At 36.5% G+C, this 19593-nt stretch overlaps 2 protein-coding genes across 2 annotated transcripts in view; one reads left to right on the top strand and one right to left on the bottom strand.

Annotated features, from left to right (window-relative positions):
- LOC117017981 (atherin) overlaps nucleotides 1–993 on the bottom strand; it is a 63375-nt gene extending 62382 nt beyond the window's left edge. Inside the window, exon 1 of the mRNA XM_033098640.1 lies at nucleotides 464–993. Within this exon, the coding sequence (XP_032954531.1) occupies nucleotides 464–993 (530 nt within the window). The remainder of the gene's footprint in view (nucleotides 1–463) is intronic.
- CNTNAP2 (contactin associated protein 2) overlaps nucleotides 928–19593 on the top strand; it is a 1530550-nt gene continuing 1511884 nt past the window's right edge. The window contains exon 1 of the mRNA XM_033098968.1: nucleotides 928–1489. Within this exon, the coding sequence (XP_032954859.1) occupies nucleotides 1393–1489 (97 nt within the window). The 5' untranslated portion in view covers nucleotides 928–1392. The remainder of the gene's footprint in view (nucleotides 1490–19593) is intronic.

Here is a 19593-nt window from a genome sequence, read left to right as displayed (position 1 = left end):
CCCTGAAGTAGTTATCCGTATGCCCGCTTATTTTTTCCAGTTTTCTGTGTGTGTCCGTTTGTGTGCGTGTTTACCTGAATGGAGTTTTCCTGCCAGCAGCGTGTGCATTTATTTGTGCGACTAAGAATTAATTGCATATTGAGAATATCTGCATTAGCGGTGTCTGCAGTCCCCACTGCTCCAGTCCGGAGGCTGGGCTCCGTCACTTGGTGTTAGGACCACTCGGAAGACCTGTCTGTCGGACGCCTGATTGTGGTTCCCGGGGGGCCGGAGCTCCGGGAGCCTGTACCATCTCCATCTGAAGGGGAGGAGAGAAGGAAAAGGGAAGGCATCCGAGCGAGGGCGTTCTGTTTCCCGCCGCTGGGTGGGGGGCAGCCAGGGTGGGAGCGGGGTTCCACGCCTGCACTGCCAATTCCCAACTTCGGCACCGCCTCCCGCCTGGGGAGCCGTGCGCGCCCCCTACCTCGGCCCCCGCCTCAGCGGAGGGCGCCGGGCCCGTCGGTTCCTTCTCCGGTCACCGCGGGGAGGGCCGGGCAGCAGGGCTCGGACAGCCAGGGGGGTCCGGTCAGGCGCGGCAGGAGGGGGAGCCAGGGTGGGGACTGGAGGAGGGGAGAGGAGGGAGCGCCCCGCGCCTCGCCCGCCGCCGGGCTTCGCAGGCGCTGCTGCTGCTGGCGGCGGCGGTGGCGTCCCCTGCGCTCCGCCCGCCGCGGCCGCCGCTCGAGCTGCTCCGCCGGGAGATGCCGCTGCCCCGCACCGTGCCGCGCGGGGGCCGTGCGTGCGCCGCGCCGCCGGCGGGCTGCGTGCCCTCCCAGCCGCGTCTGTGCCTGTGAGCCGCCGGGCTCGGGAGCCCTCGGAGTCCCGCTGCCCGCCGGCCAGGGGCGCGCTCGCCCGCCCGCCCGCAGCGCCCCCGGAGCAGCGCCGCCGTCCCCGGCGCGCAGCCCTTTCCCGCAGCATCCTCCGCTCCTCGGATTTGCCTCCACGTCCTTTGCTCATTTTTTTCTTTCTTTCTTGTTTTTTTTTTTTTTTCCTTTTCCTTAGAGGGAGAGGGCGGGGTAGGTGTCCCCTCCTCGTCCCCCCCCCCCGCCCTTTTCCTGCTTGATCTGAATTTCTCCCCCCTGGCATTTCCCGGGCTCGCCTAGCAAGAGGCCAGCCCCGCGCGCAGCCAGGCAGCCAGGCAGCCAGGCAGCCAGGAGGACGCTGCGACTCCCCGGCTGCTCCGAGCCCGGCAGAACTGGAGCCTGGAGGGGCTGAGGGCACCACAGGCGGCGGAGGGAGGAGCCGGGCGTTCTCGGAGGTCTGAGGACAGCCCGCCTCCCTGGGAGCACCCCCCGGAGAGGCGCACGGCCACCCTCCGCAGCGAGCTTTTGGAGTACCGCGAGCGGGAGGCGAAGGATGCCGGCGGCGCGGCGAGCCGGCTGCGGGGCAGCGCTGTGGCTCTGGCTCATCAGCAGCGTCCTCTGCAGAGGCTGGACGGCCCCCTCCGCGTCCCGTAAGTAGCCCGCCCGCAGGCTCACTGCGCTGGAGCGGGGTCCGCGCCGCAGGGATGTTCCGCCCCGGGGTCCCCACTCCGAGCTGCACTCGCCCTGCTCGCCCCCTGATTTGTGTTGTGTCCCCGCTGTCATGCACCTGCAGCCACTGCAGCAGGCAAACTCCAAACCCCGCGCTCCTGGTTGGAGGGTGGAAGGGGGAGGAGAGGGCTGGGATGTTTGGATGCTGGTGATGTTTTTGCAAAGTTGTTCCTGGTCGTGGAGATAGGGTGGCAACCGCTTGGTTAGAGGGATGGGTGTAGATGACGGTGTCTTAGGACTTATTCTTCCACTTCCGTGTGTGTCTGTAGAGGGTGTTCATGGCATTTTGCTTAGGTAGGTCAGTGACTGAAAAGTGAAGACTATGGCAAAAATAAGTTTCTTGTTTTTAATTTGTGGTATCAACTTAAATGAGCACGGGTTGGAAGAGGGGCATATTTTGAACAGTTTGGGCTCCTATGGACTCGTCTTTAACCCCCACCACCCACCTCCAGCAAGTTAATGACTGTTTAGTACTTGCTTATTAAAATGGAGACAGTGAATCCAATATTGTAACTGAAATCGCTTTGATGCTTAGGCAGTTTGATGTAATGCAGCCTAGAACTTGTGACTGTCAGTACAAAACAGTAATGTAATAACAGATTTCTTAAGAGATCTCAGGAAAATGAGGCTGTTCCATTATGTTTATCTCCGTGTGTTTTAGCCAGGTTTTGTTTGTTTGTTTTTGTTTGTTTGTTTTTAAGATTGCTCATGTTTTCATGAGGTTAGGAGGGCTAGAAAGACATGGAAGATTCCAGCCCATCTTCTGCATTGATTTTGGAAGTGCATATTGTGTGCGCATCCAGAGAGAAAAATGCATAGCTGCTCTTTGGCTTCAGAAGGAGTTAAACACTACAGAGGTTCCCTGTAGATATCTTAGGGTAATGTTCATAAGCACGTACTTGTTTCTGAGAATGAATAAGTTGTTCAGGAATAATCATGGAGATTTTAGTTTAAAAATAAGTATTTTTCATTTAGGGAAAAAAAGTTTAGTGTTTTCCAGAATTCATCCTACGTGAAGCAGTTCCGTCTCTGTTTATAAGACCCTGGGGTGTATGAAAGCACCCTTGTCTATATGTTGTTAATATTCATGGTCTTACTCCAGTGTGAAAATATTAATAAGGGTAAGTATTGAGAAAGGACTTTATAAGTTGTGCTAATAGAATCTACTACATAATAATGTCATGTGATGAACCAGTATTAATTTTGAGATATTTTCCCCAATACAGTATTTGCTTCTCTTTTCTTGCACTTCAAGACAGGGAAGCCACTAAAGGCAATCTATGTTTGTAATGAACCTGAAACACATTCTATAGTTTTTTTTTCTTCTCACAAAACAGATTAAACCTCAAAAAAGTGTGATATGTTGTTATTTTACGTCAATTTTAGAGATGTAAGCAGAAATTGTCAAGATATGCTTGGTATTAATCTTTACATAAGTGTGTTAACTCCATCCTGAGGACACTATTTTAATGAAATTTTAGTTTCTATTTCAAGGTCTGGTGATGTAGAACTAACTGCCACTTTTCTCAGAAAGTAAACTCATTATAATTTTAGTTTATTATATTCACTGATTGAAGGCTCTCATCTCCAAGGTTTTGCCTGGGTTCTATATTTCATCATTCTGTATACTTTAATTATAATGGATGCATCTGAAACACTTGTCTCGTGTCAAGGATGGCACACATGCAGCCATTGGGTTAATATATTTTAAGAGCGGAAAAGTTGTTATTTCAGAAATATATTCTTAGTTTTTCCAACTTAGAAATCGGCGATAGGGAAGAGCAGAGACCATTCCTTTTAAAATAGTCAAGTTAATAGTTATGTTTGATTATTAAGATTTATTTATCTAGCTCTTATTCTTTATTGTTTAAAAGTTATAATGACTTTATTACAATGACTTTTAGTTTCATGTGAGTTTAAATTGTCTGACCAAAACCCAGTTTCCCCGCATCCCAAAATAAAGTAAATAATAACAATGGTACAGACTTTACTGATTGGAATGAGCTTGCATGTATTCAGTGCTTTACATTTATATTTTTAAACTTAATGAAAACTTTTATTTACGTTATATACAGCTCTGAAGAAGAGTGATAGTTATATTCTTAATACTAAAAACATTTAGAGGAGAAAAAGTGGTAACTACAAGAATCTAAAATAATGAGCAACTCAACCAGGAGAGGTCATCACAAGACAAAAAGTAGCATGAAACTCTAAAAGTAACATTTTTATTTGGTACACATTTTAAAATATGATGACTATGCTTTAGCATATGATGCTAAAATATGATGACTTTCTGTCCCCAAATAACTTTTCAATATGATGGACATTTTTAGAAGATATAGTTAATGTTTTTTCATTTCAATGCCATTTCAAATATTTGCTTCTGACTTACTTATTCTCTGTTATTGAAATGTATGTAAAAACAATTTTATTGTTAATACTATGATTTTTTACAACTAGCCTAAAATAATTTTTAAGAAGCTCATTTCTAAGATTAAGTAGAAATAGAATCTAATTTCCTGACAGTTAGTGAAAATGAGCTGCTGCTGAGCTGATGGAATCATATAACCTCCCTTCTTGTAACTGTATACGTACAGGACACATGTAAACTTTAAGTAGAGTATTTTCTCTTAGGGAGTTGCATTTATTTAATGTATTTGAAAGACCATGATAGTGCAGTTCTAAATGATGAGGAGTTTGAGCTAGCATTTGATGAATTTAATTTATTCTCAAAGTGTACTAAATTTTGGCTTAAATAGTGCTTTCTGCTAAAGGTCACTTTACATTTTTTTGTATAGCTTTTAGACTATAATTTCACTGTATTACATTTGAGAAATGTGTTTTCAATTGATCAAATAGTTTCTAACAAATATGTTTTACACAATCAAGCATATACAAACATATATATGTAAATACTGTACACACATATTTGATAAAATCCTTTAAATGTGTAGTATATAATATATAGATACATAACATTATTTACTATAGAATTATATTACAAATTTATTGTGTATAAATTTGTATATATTTATATATTTTCTAAGATGTCTTTCAAGGAGTCTAACTTGCCTACAAGTGTATAGATAGGTCTTTTTACGAGCAATTATTTCAAGTAACACAACAATGTCAAAACAATAGTATATTGGTCTATTTTCCTCTACCCTAAAAATTGTATCTTTCAGATAATTGAATTAAGTATAAAATATATAATAAATATAAAAGCAAATATTATTGGTTTACATCACGCTAGGATGTAGTAGTTTGTCTTAATAAGATGAATTCCAATAAAGAAGTGCATTATGCCAGCAAAATTCATTGGTTGGTGAGAAGTAGTACATTATTTACCTATACTAATAAGAAAATTATTATTTACTCATTAGAGAGAAATATATTATCCTGATTTCATTATTCACACCGATATTCAGGAAACAGGAATCTTTGTCCAAGTTTTACTTTTAATATCAATGTATGCCAAAATTGGGTAAAAAAAAATTCCACAAATTTAATACAGGCTTTTATTAACCTTTTGATTATTATAAATGTACAGCATATCATTTTTAGATGGTAAGTAACGTCAGCGTTGTTTGGTGCACATCATATTTTTGAAATCACATTATTTATTTTTTTTCTATTTTAATTGTCAGGGTGTTTGAAGTGCTATAACTTATCTGAGATGTTAAATCACTCAGTTTTAATTAGTAAATTCATCCAGAGAAAAACTTAAGTCTTTAAGAATGAACTAGTAAGTCGTCTTGTCTGATGTATCCCTTTTATGATTGAAACATAAAAGGAATTTGATGTACGTACTTCCCCATTCTTTCTTCTCTCTTTTAAAGTAGGTATATTTGTTGTAAATGCTGTACAAAGTAAGGAGAAAGTCTAGGCTCAGAATTTCCTAATTCAAATCGAGTGTGTGATTTTCTTAAAAATATTGAACATATGGGGAACCAACTTCTTCATATTGTCTGTATTGTGACTAATGTTAATGGGATGAAGAAACAAAATGTGTAATTTCAAAAATGGCTTATATCTAATTGATTTGACAAGTGCTCAATTTTATCATTTGTTGCGACTTAACAAAGTTCAGCAGCCGAGTACATGATTACTGAAACATCAGTGCTACAATATTATGGAAATAAAGTGAATGCTACACTGATAGCTGTATAAGTATAGAATGTTACCAGTGTTTCTAGAGAAATACATTTCTTTTTTCTTTTTTTTTATTTACATATTTGAGGATTGGTAGCTTTTAGAAGCATAAAGTATACTTCTAGAGTCACCTAATATTTGGCCTTCAGAATAAATTATGTGTTTAATTTTGCCATTTTAATACATAAGAATGGTGATGAAATGATCTTTATTCAGCCTTTTACTTTTCAACTGAGAAACTTAAAAAAAACACATCAGCATTGATCAGTTCAACCCGTGGCTCTTTCCATCTCCTGGGGTCTATAGCTGTATGGTATAGTTTTAACCAATGAAAGATATTGGGATATGGAGGTCCTACCTCTTTCTTCATCCTGTTTTCTTTTATGAGGAGGAAACTCCATTTGCAACACTCTTAGCCTCTGTTCCACAGTTCATTCCTTCCTTCCCAGGTTAGGTAGAGTGACTTACGCGTTAGGTTACTTTGGGATAAGGAGCTGGCATATTGAGCTCCACCTTCTTCCTTCCAGGCTCCGGTGGAAGGTACAGAATCTGCTGAAAATCATATAAGAGTAGGCTTTGCCTCTGCAAGCATTTCTGTGATTCAATGGGGAGCCTTCTGGTTGGTCCTTGCTATGGCTAGGAAGTCTGTTTAATTTCAGAATTAAGGTTAATGCACCCAATTGTTGCCATATATTTAAACCATGTTTCTCTGTATCAGTAATTATTGTGGAAAGGGTGATATTTAGTCTCCATCTGTGACTTCTTTGCTAATCTAGAATCAGGCCAAGAAGAGATGATAGTTATTTTTCCCTATCACACCCAGACCTATGAAAATTGCCAACATAAGCTTATTTAGTACTGAACTAAATGAACATGGGGAGATTTTTGCATGTTTAAAAAAGCCACGAAGTAAAACTTAATTTGAGTCGGAGACTTGGGCATATTCTAATTATGACCTGTAAACCCTCCTATTCATTCATCCATCCATTCTTCATTCATATTTCTGCATGCTCATCCTCTCAGTGACATTTGTTTTAGAGAAACACTTAGAATGCCATTTCTTTCTCTGTGGTCAATAAGGTTGCTATTGTAAATACATCTTGGTTACGGACTGTAGTGGCTGCAGGTTTAATTCTATCTTATCCATTTAGGAATCACGTGATTTGCCACACCTCGAGCTGATACCGTGTTTCCCCGAAAATAAGGCCTAACCAGAAAATAAGCCCTAGCATGACTTTTCAGGATGACATCCCCTGAACATAAGCCCTAATGCGTCTTTTGCGTAACATAATGTGTCTTATATTAATGGGTCTCAATATAAGACCCGGTCTTATTTTTGGGGAAACCCGGTAGTTGCTTCATGTTCTTGTTCCTTCTGCACAATCATGAAGATTTAGGTATTTTGAGTCCATTATTCTGAAAAAAAAATAGTTATTTGCACTTTGAAAACAACTTTGTAGTTTCCTCAATTGTAAATTTTGAAAAAGAGCTCATTAAACTCTTATTTAGTTCGTTTTGGGGGTACACTATTCATAATAACAGCTTGAAGTAACTATTTCTTTTTATAGCACTCCAGACTTTAAAACCTCCCCTGATAGTAGGAAATCTGGAAATAAAGATGTATTACTTGACTGAGTTTGCTTGCCGCAGATATATTATTGGTGTACTGGAAAAGTGGTAAAGAAACCCAGAAGAGCTCCCGGGGCCTATATTCTACATTTTCCTTATGATTTAAGTTTGTTGAAATACCCTCACACACATGCATAGTGATATATTCTTGAATGTTTTCATGTTTAGGGAGGAGGTAATATTAGTTCCTGAGAGTACTTTTACCAGGAAAAAAAATATCCTCAGACATAGGTAAGGCTGTTTCCTTTCCTAATACATCACACCTGCTTTGTCTGCACTGGGATGGTGTTTTAGCAGTCTGGGGATGTGACCGGCCGTGGAGTGTGACCTTCCCACTGTCAGGTTCACGGACTCTGCGATGTGTGGTGGTGCAGCTACAGCGCATCAAGTTATGTAAAGTTTAATCAAATTCAGCAAGGTTTTGCTCACTTCTGTGCATTAGGTGTCATGTTGAAAAAAGTATGTAAAAAGAAAAGTTTTTGCCGTGACTCCTAGTTTTCTACTAGTATTGTGACGTCATCCATGTCATTTGATTATAGTATTATTTCAAAGGAAAACATGGGAAAGAGTAACTGCATACCCTCTGAATTAATAAAATGGCTTATCCTGTGATGAAATACCGTGATTTGCCTAAGGAAAAGAATACATTTACCTCTAAGAATATTCTCTTAAAATAGAAGGCGCTTGTCACTTGTAAATCATATAGACTCAAGTGGTTATTTTGAACTAACATAAAACATGTTCATTAAATCGTACCACTCTGTAACTCATTTTGCAGTCACCTCTTAATGGGAATTAAGTAATCAAGCAAACTTGTAAGTAAATATTTACCTTCATATATTTAATATATGTTTTTCAGATATTGGGCAAAATATATGAACAGAAGAACGGCATGAAAAAAATTTTACCCTAAGCTGTGTTACCTGGCAAAATTGTAGCATATTTTAGGTGTTTCATTTGTTTAAAATTTACTAATTACACATTAACAATGGCCTATGCTGTGTTAAATTACTTAATTGCAAATAAATTTTAACTCAAAATTGATACATTTATATAGCGTATTTGAAACATTTTGGTTCATCCAAACATACTATGTCTGGAAAATCATATGAGTATTCATTTTTAGATGGTTACATGAATATGCTATTAGTTAATGTATTTAATGTCAACCAGTCTGCAAATGTGATCAAGTTTGTTTGTTTGTTTGTTTTTCTCCTATAGCCACAAACACGTACGTTTGATGCCACTATCAAGGCAAATGTTGTTAATCTATCATGGCATTTTTTTCTAAAAGCGTCTGAATATGGCCACAGAATCAAAAACTTTGTGACACAATACACCGGGCAACCCTGTGTCTCATCAAATTTGACCTATCAAATAAAACTTTATTTTCACTCACACTATACATAATACCATCACCAGAATATTTTCAGCTAACTTTGGTTAGTGTTAAAATACATGCACTGTTGTTTAAATCACTTGATTAATATTAGATGTTCTCATGTGAAAAGAGTATGTGTGCATTTTCTTTAATCAATGTTTCCTGAGTTCCACACCTTTGCAATGACTTACATTTTCAGCAGCAACCAATGAATGCCCCTTTCCAGAACTCTACCCAGCAATAGACATTACTGTACTTTCAAAAACTTTGGCCAGTTGACATGGATAGCCAATAATTGTTGACTTCAGGTCAGGCACTACGCTTTAGCTGTATTAACTCATTTAGTCCTTACAATAATGCTCCCATTTGCAGATGGGAAAACAGCAAACAGAGAAGTTCAGTTTAGGTTGGTGCAAAAGTAATCATGGTTTAAAAGGTTAAAAATAATGGCAAAAACACGCAATTACTTTTGCACCAACCTAATAGCTTTCGCCCAGGCCACCAGTATAATCTATCTTTACTGCTTGTGTTCTTAACCATGACACCCCTGGCTGAGTGTGAAATAGTATGTCATTGAATTTCCAGTTCTCTAATACCGAATTTCAGCTTGCAGCTAGGCAACATTTGGAGAATTAATTAATTGTGGTGTAGAGTTATAGGGAAGAAAATCTGTTATAATGTTTCTTTTTTTTTCTTTATTCCTTAATCAAATTGTTCTATATTCTGATGACTTAAAAATTATGTTTGTAAAAAGGAAAAATACATATTTGACATAAACACAGAAATACAGCTTATTTCAATTATGGTAACACTAAATAATAATACATACGATGTCATTTATGTTCTTCCTCTTCATAATAAAGTGATTTTGCAGTGTAATTCTATCTTTTGGGTACTGTTAGCATACATTTAACAGTCAGGTGGTGAGAACATTTATTTAAAGCTATGTGAAATATTTAATGCGAAAATATTAAAACGCTTTGTCAGATACAACCAAATGCTGTTTTGAACTGGCTCTCTGGAAATTTTTCAGTACGTATCCAAAACTGTAATAATATTGCCATCCCGAAGGTTAAAAGATGATGCTGTGTAATCTGTTACCATTGTTTTGAGTATCAATTTCGTGTAATGTCTAAACCATCAAGCTTTTTTTGGGAGTCTTGTTGAGGGAAAAACTTCTTTTCCTTTCATGGCAGTTGTAAAATGTTTGCCTCAAAAACATCTGTCAGTTCTAATACTTAAATATTTCCTGTATCTATTCCCTGCTCCCTATTCCCTTCACACAGTTCTAGTTCAGGTTTTCAGCGTTTCCCTCCAGGCATTAATTTAGTAGCCTGCTAGACTGCCTTCCTGTTTCTCATCATTCTCCTCTAGTTTATCATCAATATCTATGCCAGAAATACTTTTCTAAAACACAGATCTTGTCATCATACTCCACTTCTCCGGTTCTGCCTGTCCCTTTGGTGTCATCTCCACCCCCCCACCCCGCCCCCAACATTTGCACGCCATGTAACCTAACCATACTGAAATCCTTGCAGTTTCTCCAATACAACATGCTGTTTTCAAATTGCGTTTCATTTAATGCCTCCTTCCCTCTGTTCTTGCCTTCTGGAATGCATTTTCCTATTTTATGTATATTGATGTAAGGAAAACTCGCTTATGGTCCAAGCCTCAGAATTTTGAAGCAGATTTGAGGTACCCTCACCTCCTTGTGGTGAGTTGGTATAATCACAATAAAATGCTAAGATCATAAGCTATTCCTTTGCTATTTTGGATTTACAAGGAAGAGAGTAATAACAAATAATACCAGGCACCTTCAATTATCTGATGTTGGAATGATAAATTGTTGACAATAGAGGGAAGGTGAGTAATATATTTTTAACGAATAAAACACAGATACTTTTTTGTCATAGTTTATACATGAATATTAACCTATCATTTCAAGGTAAATAAGGAAACCATGCTGTGAAAGTTCTACAATTCCTCCAAACCTTTTCCTATGTGGCTCTATTTTGCATCATTTTCTGTACTTCCCTTAAGCCATATGGTTGGTCAGAGTTCTTAAAAGCCAAGCATGGCTGCCCTTTTCAAAACATGTTGTTTCAAAGAAGCACCTGTATTCTGCATGCAGACTAAAGACAAATGTCAACAAAGTAACTATAGTGCCCAGCAGGTACTTTAACCAGAGTGCTTAAAGTGTCAAAAAACCGTCTTGTAAATTATAGAGGTCGGTGTGGAGAAACTTGATCTATCTATCTATCTATCTATCTATCTATCTATCTATCTATCTATCAATCAATCATCTATCTGGTATATTATAATCTAGCATATTAGTTGATATTGTCAGAGTTGGTATGGCATGTCAGTGAACTCCTTTTAGATTTTTAATACAACAAAATAGCCTTCGATAAGTAAAAAAATAGTCACCTATATTCTATTTGCTTATATTTTAAATTAACTCTCTTTGTCTCTGCATTTGAAACTTTGTACATTCTCAGTCTCAGCCTTAAAATATCCTCCACCCTGTAAGCTCCTTACTTTTTCAAAGCCTGCCAATAAAGCAAAGCCTGTTTCAAATTTTATAACCTGGCTCTTCCAACTGATAACACAAGTTATTCCCTTTTCTCTTAGCTCACAGTTTGCAAAGGCAGAGCCTACATTTTGTTCTTAGATTAATAGATATAAAGGTGTGGTATGGTCGTATCAAAGGAACTAGACTTCAGTAAGCATCTTTTATCACTAGGCACTATACTTAGGCTTTGAATTTATTATATAAAATTAGTCAATTACCTCTCTACTGAAATATTCAAAGCATAAAGATGCTCAAAAACTTTAAAGCTCACCAGTTTCATTTTCATGTAGTTCTTACTTTTATCAAGTTCTCCCTTATGATAACTCAAAATCAACATCCTAGTAAATTCTGGCCATTAATTCTAGTTGGGCTTTTGAGGTAATAAAAAGCTTGATATTTTCCCAATATTACCCACCATAAAATATTTGAAGACCGATGTCATAAAGTCTGATTAAATATAATTTTAATATTTAATCACTATTTTTATAGATAGCTAATTAATATCTCAAAGATCAATAAATGCATTAAGAGAAAAGACTGATTTATGTTCAGTTACAGCTTTCAGATTACGTATAGTATTTCTAGTACATAAGTAGTGTTAAGTGAATACAGTTGAACTGAAACGGGTAAGTTCTACATATAAGTTGTGCATATAGGTAGGTTATAGCAACAAGTACAGATTTCTTAGTTGTATTTTTATAGCTAAAAGCATTGTATTTAGAACTGATATATTTTTAATATATTAGGTACAACATACTAGCTCTCATGTTATAAAAAAATACTGCCTTAAACTGATATGTCTGTATAAATCAGGGAACAAAAATGAACCAAATAAGTGTTTCAAAGGAGTATCATTCAAAAGTAACAAGGCGACTAACCTATCGCTTAATGTGAAAGGCAACATATTGAATTATTTTGCCCGAAGTATATTAGGAAAATATTACTGCAATATGACTAGTCTTCATATCAAGAAAACACAGGTTAATGTTATGGTTATTTTAGACAATGATCTCAGGCATTTTCATTTTACAAAAATTATATAACCGCCCAAAATATAGATTATGGAACTTAAATTGTGTTGTTACTGCACACGTTTAGACTATAGGTGGTAAAATTAGAATACCGTATCCACGTTCAAAAAGAGATTTAAGAATCTTGTAATTAAAAATGATATTGTTTGTTCTATCAAATTGGCATCAATAGGGCTTTTTGTAAAAGGCTTTCAGATCTGTTATCCGTTGATTTATATGTCTATAGTTACAGTATTTAGAGCATCTCGTACTGTGCTTGCTTCTACATATTAAACTTTCAAATACCACATGCACAAATGGAAAGACAAACGATGTTAGTGATGGAAGTGCTGGCTTCTGGGAATTGTGCTGTGACATTGGCCTGAGAAATAGGCAAAGAGGGACAACTCAGGAACCTGCATTCCAGATCAGCATGATTTGGAGAAATTAGTGACCTAGGCCAGGAGCTAAAATAATTGGTCATTATTTTATTTATTATGCTCTTGATAAGCTTCCATATACGGTAACACATTCAGTTTATAAAATTCTAGTAGAAAAAAGATTGCCATTGAATAACATGCTTCTATAAGTTATACATCCTACGTATCGTTTTTTGATTCTTGTTTCAATATTATTTTGACTGTGCTTTTGGTAATATTTGACCTTAGAAGAGTTACCTTAAATCTCCCTTTTGTAATGATTAAGGAAATCCTCAAAATTATGACATTTTAGCTGACATTTAAGAATAAGGAGGAAGAGGCCAAGAAAAGAGGAAAGAACAATATTCTGAGCAGAAGAATACATTGGCCAAGTTCAGACCTCACTCTGATGAGGTATTTACCATAGCAGCTTTGGAATCAGTCTTTTGTAAAACATGTAATACAAAGAAAGTTTCCAAAGAGTGAGTGACACTACTTAATAGTTTATCAGCAAATAGAAGATAAATCTTCACTGGTTAGAAATATAGAGAGCTATTACCTTTAATCAGAGAATAATATGTTTTGCCAGTTTTGTTAAAAATAAGCATTAAGAAAACTTTACACTCTATGGATGAACTTAACTATCCACCATGTCAGATATCTAGAATGAAAAGCAAATAAATTGCTGCACACAGGGTACACAGCACAGATTTGGGTGTAGGGTGAGGATCAGTTTTTTTTCCTAAATATTGCCATTTTAAAGTATATTCCATCTTAAAAATATTTTGGAAAAATTGTATGTTTCTGTTTTGCTTTCATTTTTTTTTTTTGGTAGGTGTCTTTATTGATTACATGAACTAAAAGTGGTTGTAATCTACTTTAGTGCAGCCTCAAATGGCAAATTTGGTGAGTGAGACTTCACTGAAGCGAACAAAAATTAGAATTCTATGTGTGAGTGTTTTATGTCATGTGCACATATGTATTTATTTACCATTCATGAGTTTCGGATACTAGGTGTCTTCTCTATGGCAGAGTTCACAGCTCTCTTTATTGTCTGTGTGAGGGTTTCTCTATTGTCAAAGCTAATCTTCATAAATGTGTGGAATAAATAATTCTATACGATGAATGAGTATCCCATTCTAGAAACTCCTAAAATAAAGAGGACTGTAACCTAATATTCTATAGTCATTGCTGAAAATTCGTCTTACACTGATTACCGGCTGGAATGTATTGACATTGATTTGGTAAAGATATTAATCTTTTTCTAAAAGAATCTACATATTCTTTGGAAAAGTATCTTGTTAGTGGTTATTAGGACAGACTTTCACGTGAGAGAGACTGGGTTTGGTTGTTGGATCTGTGTGTCAGCAACCTTGGACAAATTATCAAGTTTCGAGCCCCAGTATTCTAATATTTAAAATGATGAAATAACAGTACCTACTTCAAAGGCTGTAAGGATTAAATACCCAATGTGCAGTGAGTGGCACATGATAGTAGATTAATCTTAGGGGTATTTTTGTTATTTTTGAATGTATTAAATATTTATTATATAATTTCTATGATATTAATATTAGACTAGAGTCTACAAATATGGCAGAATCATTTGTAATTGCCTCGGACATTTATTTTATAATTTATTTGGGAAGCTAAGACTTACATTTGGAACAATTAGCAAATATAAGACCAGTATATTATCTAATTTCCACATAATGCCACATGTAAATGGTCAAAAAGTGAGATAACAATATAGTTCAAATATATGAAGAAAGACTTAATTGAAGGAAGTAATGTATATAGAATATATATTAATTGAATTTATGATGTGTAATATTATGTGAACACTATATGTGATATTGCTATACTCTACACGAGATGTTAATACTTAAGAGTCATTTATTTAAAAAGTCTACTCATGTTAAAAGTATGGTAGAAATGATTAAAACAGTGTAATCTATTTAGTAGAGCCTATTTTTCAATGTACTAGGTATTCAGTTACCTTACAAATGTTTCCGGAAAACCGCAACATTTGCAAATTAGAGAGCTTGTGGGCATGGGGAACATATCCAAAAGCATAAACATTTTTACTCTAACTTGTCAGCCATATGTGCAGATGGCATAAAGCTTATTTTCTGAAATGTGATGGAAAGTATAAAAAGAAATTTGACAATTTTCTTTTCATTTTGAATTTGACTATCTGAATAACTAGAAAGCTGGGAAATCAAACAGTGGATATTATTTTAAGTCCCTGAAAATCCATGCCCAGGAATTTTAGAGGTTCAGCTGAAATAGTTTATAGACATCTATTCATTATTAATGAAAACATTTGAAATCATATTAAAAAATAGATCACGGTGGTAAACTCTGGAGATTATAGAATGTCTCGAGAGAAGCTCTCTGTCCTGAAGGATTTTATAATCTCTAGGAAGATGGAAACATTTATAATTAAAATTCTAAAATAAGCTCCTACCTATAATAAAAGCCACGTGATTTCCTTGCAGTGGTCCAGGCAAAATTAACAATTACATTTTGCTACATAGATAATGAAGGTATGAATATGAAATGATAGGATCATAAAAGTGATGGAGAAAGGTGGTCACTAGAAAACTGCATTTGGAGACATATTAAGGTCCTATCAGTGCTTCATAGTGAATTCTTGTCATTCTATTTCTTGGGGAGGGGATCAGCAGAGCCCTTGAGCCTATCTGCCTAACTTCAACAGGCAAAGTATATGTATCAGATATTTATTTTCACAATTTCCAAATCCTTCACATAGAGACTTACAGACTTAGGATATAGTTAACCAACTTGGAAAACATTTGTTTCCTTCCCCTTCTCAACTTTTGAATACTGTTTTTAGTATCCAGCCCTTAAACTTTCATATACAGAAAAAGCATGATGGAGAGATAGTGAAGATCAACATTCTGTTTCTACCCCTGGGAAATTTACTCCTGAGTACCTCTGGCAGTTTACCTTGACCTAGTTTCCTAATTACTCCTTGTTTTCTCCTCTTCTTCTGGCTACTCCCATCAAAAGAGAAGATAGAAAGGTAGAAGGAACCCGGGTTACACCAGTGAGGGAAAAAACAAACAAACACTAGTTCTCTTCTCTGCAAACAATAAAAATTAGCGATAAGATGAAATATCCAGGACTGGTTTATAGCAAATAATTTGTTATTCTTTAGCACCACACCCTAGAATATTAGGCATATAGAAGTTAAATGCTACTTTCTATTTGAAAATTAGATGTATTATTTAACACATTAATACAAACACATTTAAATACAAAAGGACTTAAGGACAACTGAATAATAATAATATTATTTTTCAATAAAGTCTAATTTTTAACTGTTGAGGGAGGGCTGGAAATGTTAATTGAACTTATAAGTGTTTCAATATATAGTTATATGTATGTCATTTCCAGAAATTGGTCTAAATTTTTATAATTATATTGCAGTCAATGTGTATTGCCTAATAATTTTACTATCAAAAAGGAATGTTTGTTTCATTATGTAAAAAATTGTTTTGTTCCTGGACAATATTATGTATATAGGAGATGATTCCAGACTCAATCAGAACTGTCAGTACTAATATTTGCTATAATAATTGCTATAATAATTCAATGATATTTAGCGTAGGGAAGTTTGCTAAGCAGATAAATAACTGATCACTTAATATATATGTGTGTGTTTGTGTGTGTGTGTGTGATTGAAACACATTTATAAAGTGTTTTTATAAATTAAGACATTTATAAAAGACAATTTCCTAAATAACGTATATTTCAAAGTGTATTTTTATAGCTAAATAAAAAAGGAAGTAAATAGTGAATATAATTATAACATACTGTCACATAACAAAATCATTGATATATAACTTACTAGTTACAGGATGTTTGTCATTATTTTTTAACAAGATTAATAGTAATATGTCTCATATTCGTATTTACCTTTGGTGTGACCATGTGTTATACATCCCAAATGTTCTCATCTTAGTAAGATTTCAATTAGTTGGATTGCTACATACTTTGGGGTGGATAGTGGCTGAGTTTTATTAAAAATGTGTGCATCTGTAAAATGCTAACAAGTCCAAGGATTATTAGAGAATGTCCTATATTCTCATTACAATGGATTCCATGTCAATTGTTTGTTTTTAAGGAACATACAGGTAATGTTACAATAGGGTTATTTCAGAATTTGAATAATACACCCCTTCGAACAGAGATCAATATAGGCTTGCTGTACATTTTTTATGCTTTCAATATCTTTCCAGCTTAACTTTGCAGCCCTGACCCTACATCAAGGCTTAGCCTTCATCAAGTTTGAGATAAGATAAACCATGGTCTACAAATACCAGTTTATTGTGAGTCTATAACAAACCCAGGCAGTGTCTATATCTGTATCTCAGATTATAACCTGTAACTCAGATAGCAGTCTGTGCCAAAGTATGTTCCTTAGTAGTTGATCTGTTTCCTGAAAACACAGGCCAACAAGCGATTACATATGGGTGTTTGTTGGGCATTGAGTACTAGTCAACACTGCCCACGATGAGCTGGTTGTGACGAGGTTGGTGTATAAGACCTAGGAGCCTCGTAGAGCAGCTCTTCTCACCTGTTGCTAAGCTCATGGGCTGCCTGGCTGGTTGTGAGTCAGTAGGTCTGGGATGGGACCTAAGATGGGGCATCTCTAACCATTTTCCACAAGGATGGTGATGCTCTGAGTGGTCCATGGACCATGCGAATGGCATGATTTTAAACTTGGAATCTGTGACGAAAGGTGCTGTAACAAGTGTCTTGTTATCTTGAAATTAAGAAGCACACTTTAAAGAGAAAACAGAAAAAAAACGTATAATCATTTTTTCACCCTATTAAATAATTAGGGTATAACTAGAAGGTTGAATAGTGTATGATATGGTTTTGGGGGAAATCATGCAAAAAGATGTAAACATTGGGTTTCTTCTACTAAGTAGTTGGGTAGTCTGAGACAATTTATATAATCCCTCTTAAATTTTAGTTTGCGTTTATAAGATTGGGTAATTATATTAGATTATCTCTAAAGTCTATTACAATTTTTAAAATCTATGATTCCAGTCTCCTAGGCTTTCCAGTCTTAGAAAAGAATAGAGAAGACCCTCTTCCAAACCTTGGTCATGCTTTTGTCTCTAACTGGAGCTTTGGGATAGAGTTTCAGAGGTGTGACTGAAGTTTAAATAATATTATGCATTTAAAATGCTGAACAAATCGCCTTACCAATAACAAGTGCTCGATTCATGTTACTTATTAGTAGTAGTATTATAAAGATTAGGGAAATCAATTCCTAAGAAGTGAGGTAACTTGTTCTAGGACATCAGTTTTCTAGAGATATGCAAATTGGTGCTCTAATAACAAAGTAGCTGGGTGGTTGTTAATATACGAAATACACTTTCTAAGAAAAGCCAGTCATTATTGCAGAATATCACAAATACAGGGGAGGAAACAATGCTTGCCTTTCTCTGCAAAAACTAGTGAAATTCTGCCCAAGTCAATCTAATCTCAATTATCAAATACTCTTGTCCTCATGCTTGATATAGTGTGTCTGTATAACCCGTTTTCAGCCTGTTATTATGATTAAAACATTAAGCTTACTGAAACGCAAATATCTCCAAGTTGTGTAGTATGATTTCGTGTTTTTAAAACGCATTCATTTACGAACACAAGATGTTGTTTATTATTTCTATATATGATTTCTGCTTATAAATAGGAAAACATTTCTCTACGTGAGTAAATGTATAGAAAACAGGTTAAAAGGTGAGTCAGATTGATCAGAGTACTCTAGTCTCTTCTTAATAGTAATTGAGTGTGATTTCTACATTGGACACAACCGGAAATTACTACATCGGGCATGATAGATGGCTGCCAATACTCTTGTTATCCTCCCGTAAATTGCATGGCACTTATGCCAATAAGGTGATTTTTCAGTTTAAAAAAAAGACATTCAGAGTCAGTCTTTCCTCTAAAATCAACTCACAAGGGACCACAGAGCATTACTGTGAGCATATTTTATATCTGAAGGGATCCTACAGAGTTTTCAAATGTCAGGAACTGGTTGCAATGGAAAGTTAGGACAGTAGAGGTGCAGTGGCACCTTTGCTCTAAGTCTGGGCCTTTTAACATTTAGGGGACATTAGTGTGGTTTGGTGGGGTTCCAAGGGTTGCATTAAGGAAGTGCATGATTCCACAGAAATCCAGAGTTGGGTTGTTTGTTGGTTCCTTTGCTCTGAGTTGGTTGACTTCCTTGGCAGGTGGGGCCTCCTGAGGGGTGTGGCTAATGTCTACACGTGCTAATTCTGTAAACTTGGGAGCAGGTGGAAGATGCTGATCACCTGATATTTGTTTATCCTCTATGCCGACACTCCCCTTAATATCCCAAACTTGATTTCTGCTGTTGGGTGTATGTTGTCCTACATGGTTTTGTCTGCTTTGCTGTGTCAAAACAGCAAGGTCACTATTCATGATAAATTTATGAACCCCATCACAATGAACAGATGGGAGTATTTATCACCATGTTGTGTGTGATTTAAGATACAAATGGCCATTTCTCATGATGGGCCTTATAAGGGATTACTATTGTCAAAACAAACTTTCCAACATAGTAATTTGCTAAAACACAAGACCAAGTTTGCTTTTTTTAAAGTAACATTTAATTACAACTTAATTTTAAATAAAATTGAAATTAAAAAGTAAATTGTAAAAATTGAGAAAGACCACATTATACCTAAAGAAATAACTATTTTAAAGATTACTGAAGGTTATCTAGTTATTTCTTTGCGAGCACCATATTTAACAATATTAGTAGGGAGGAATTTTTTTTTGAAATTATGCTTGAATTTTT

This window comes from Rhinolophus ferrumequinum, chromosome 26 (assembly GCF_004115265.2).
Source record: "Rhinolophus ferrumequinum isolate MPI-CBG mRhiFer1 chromosome 26, mRhiFer1_v1.p, whole genome shotgun sequence".
NCBI lineage: Eukaryota > Metazoa > Chordata > Mammalia > Chiroptera > Rhinolophidae > Rhinolophus > Rhinolophus ferrumequinum.
The sequence above is the reverse complement of the archived record's forward strand: the minus strand, read 5'-3'. Positions and strand labels throughout refer to the sequence as shown.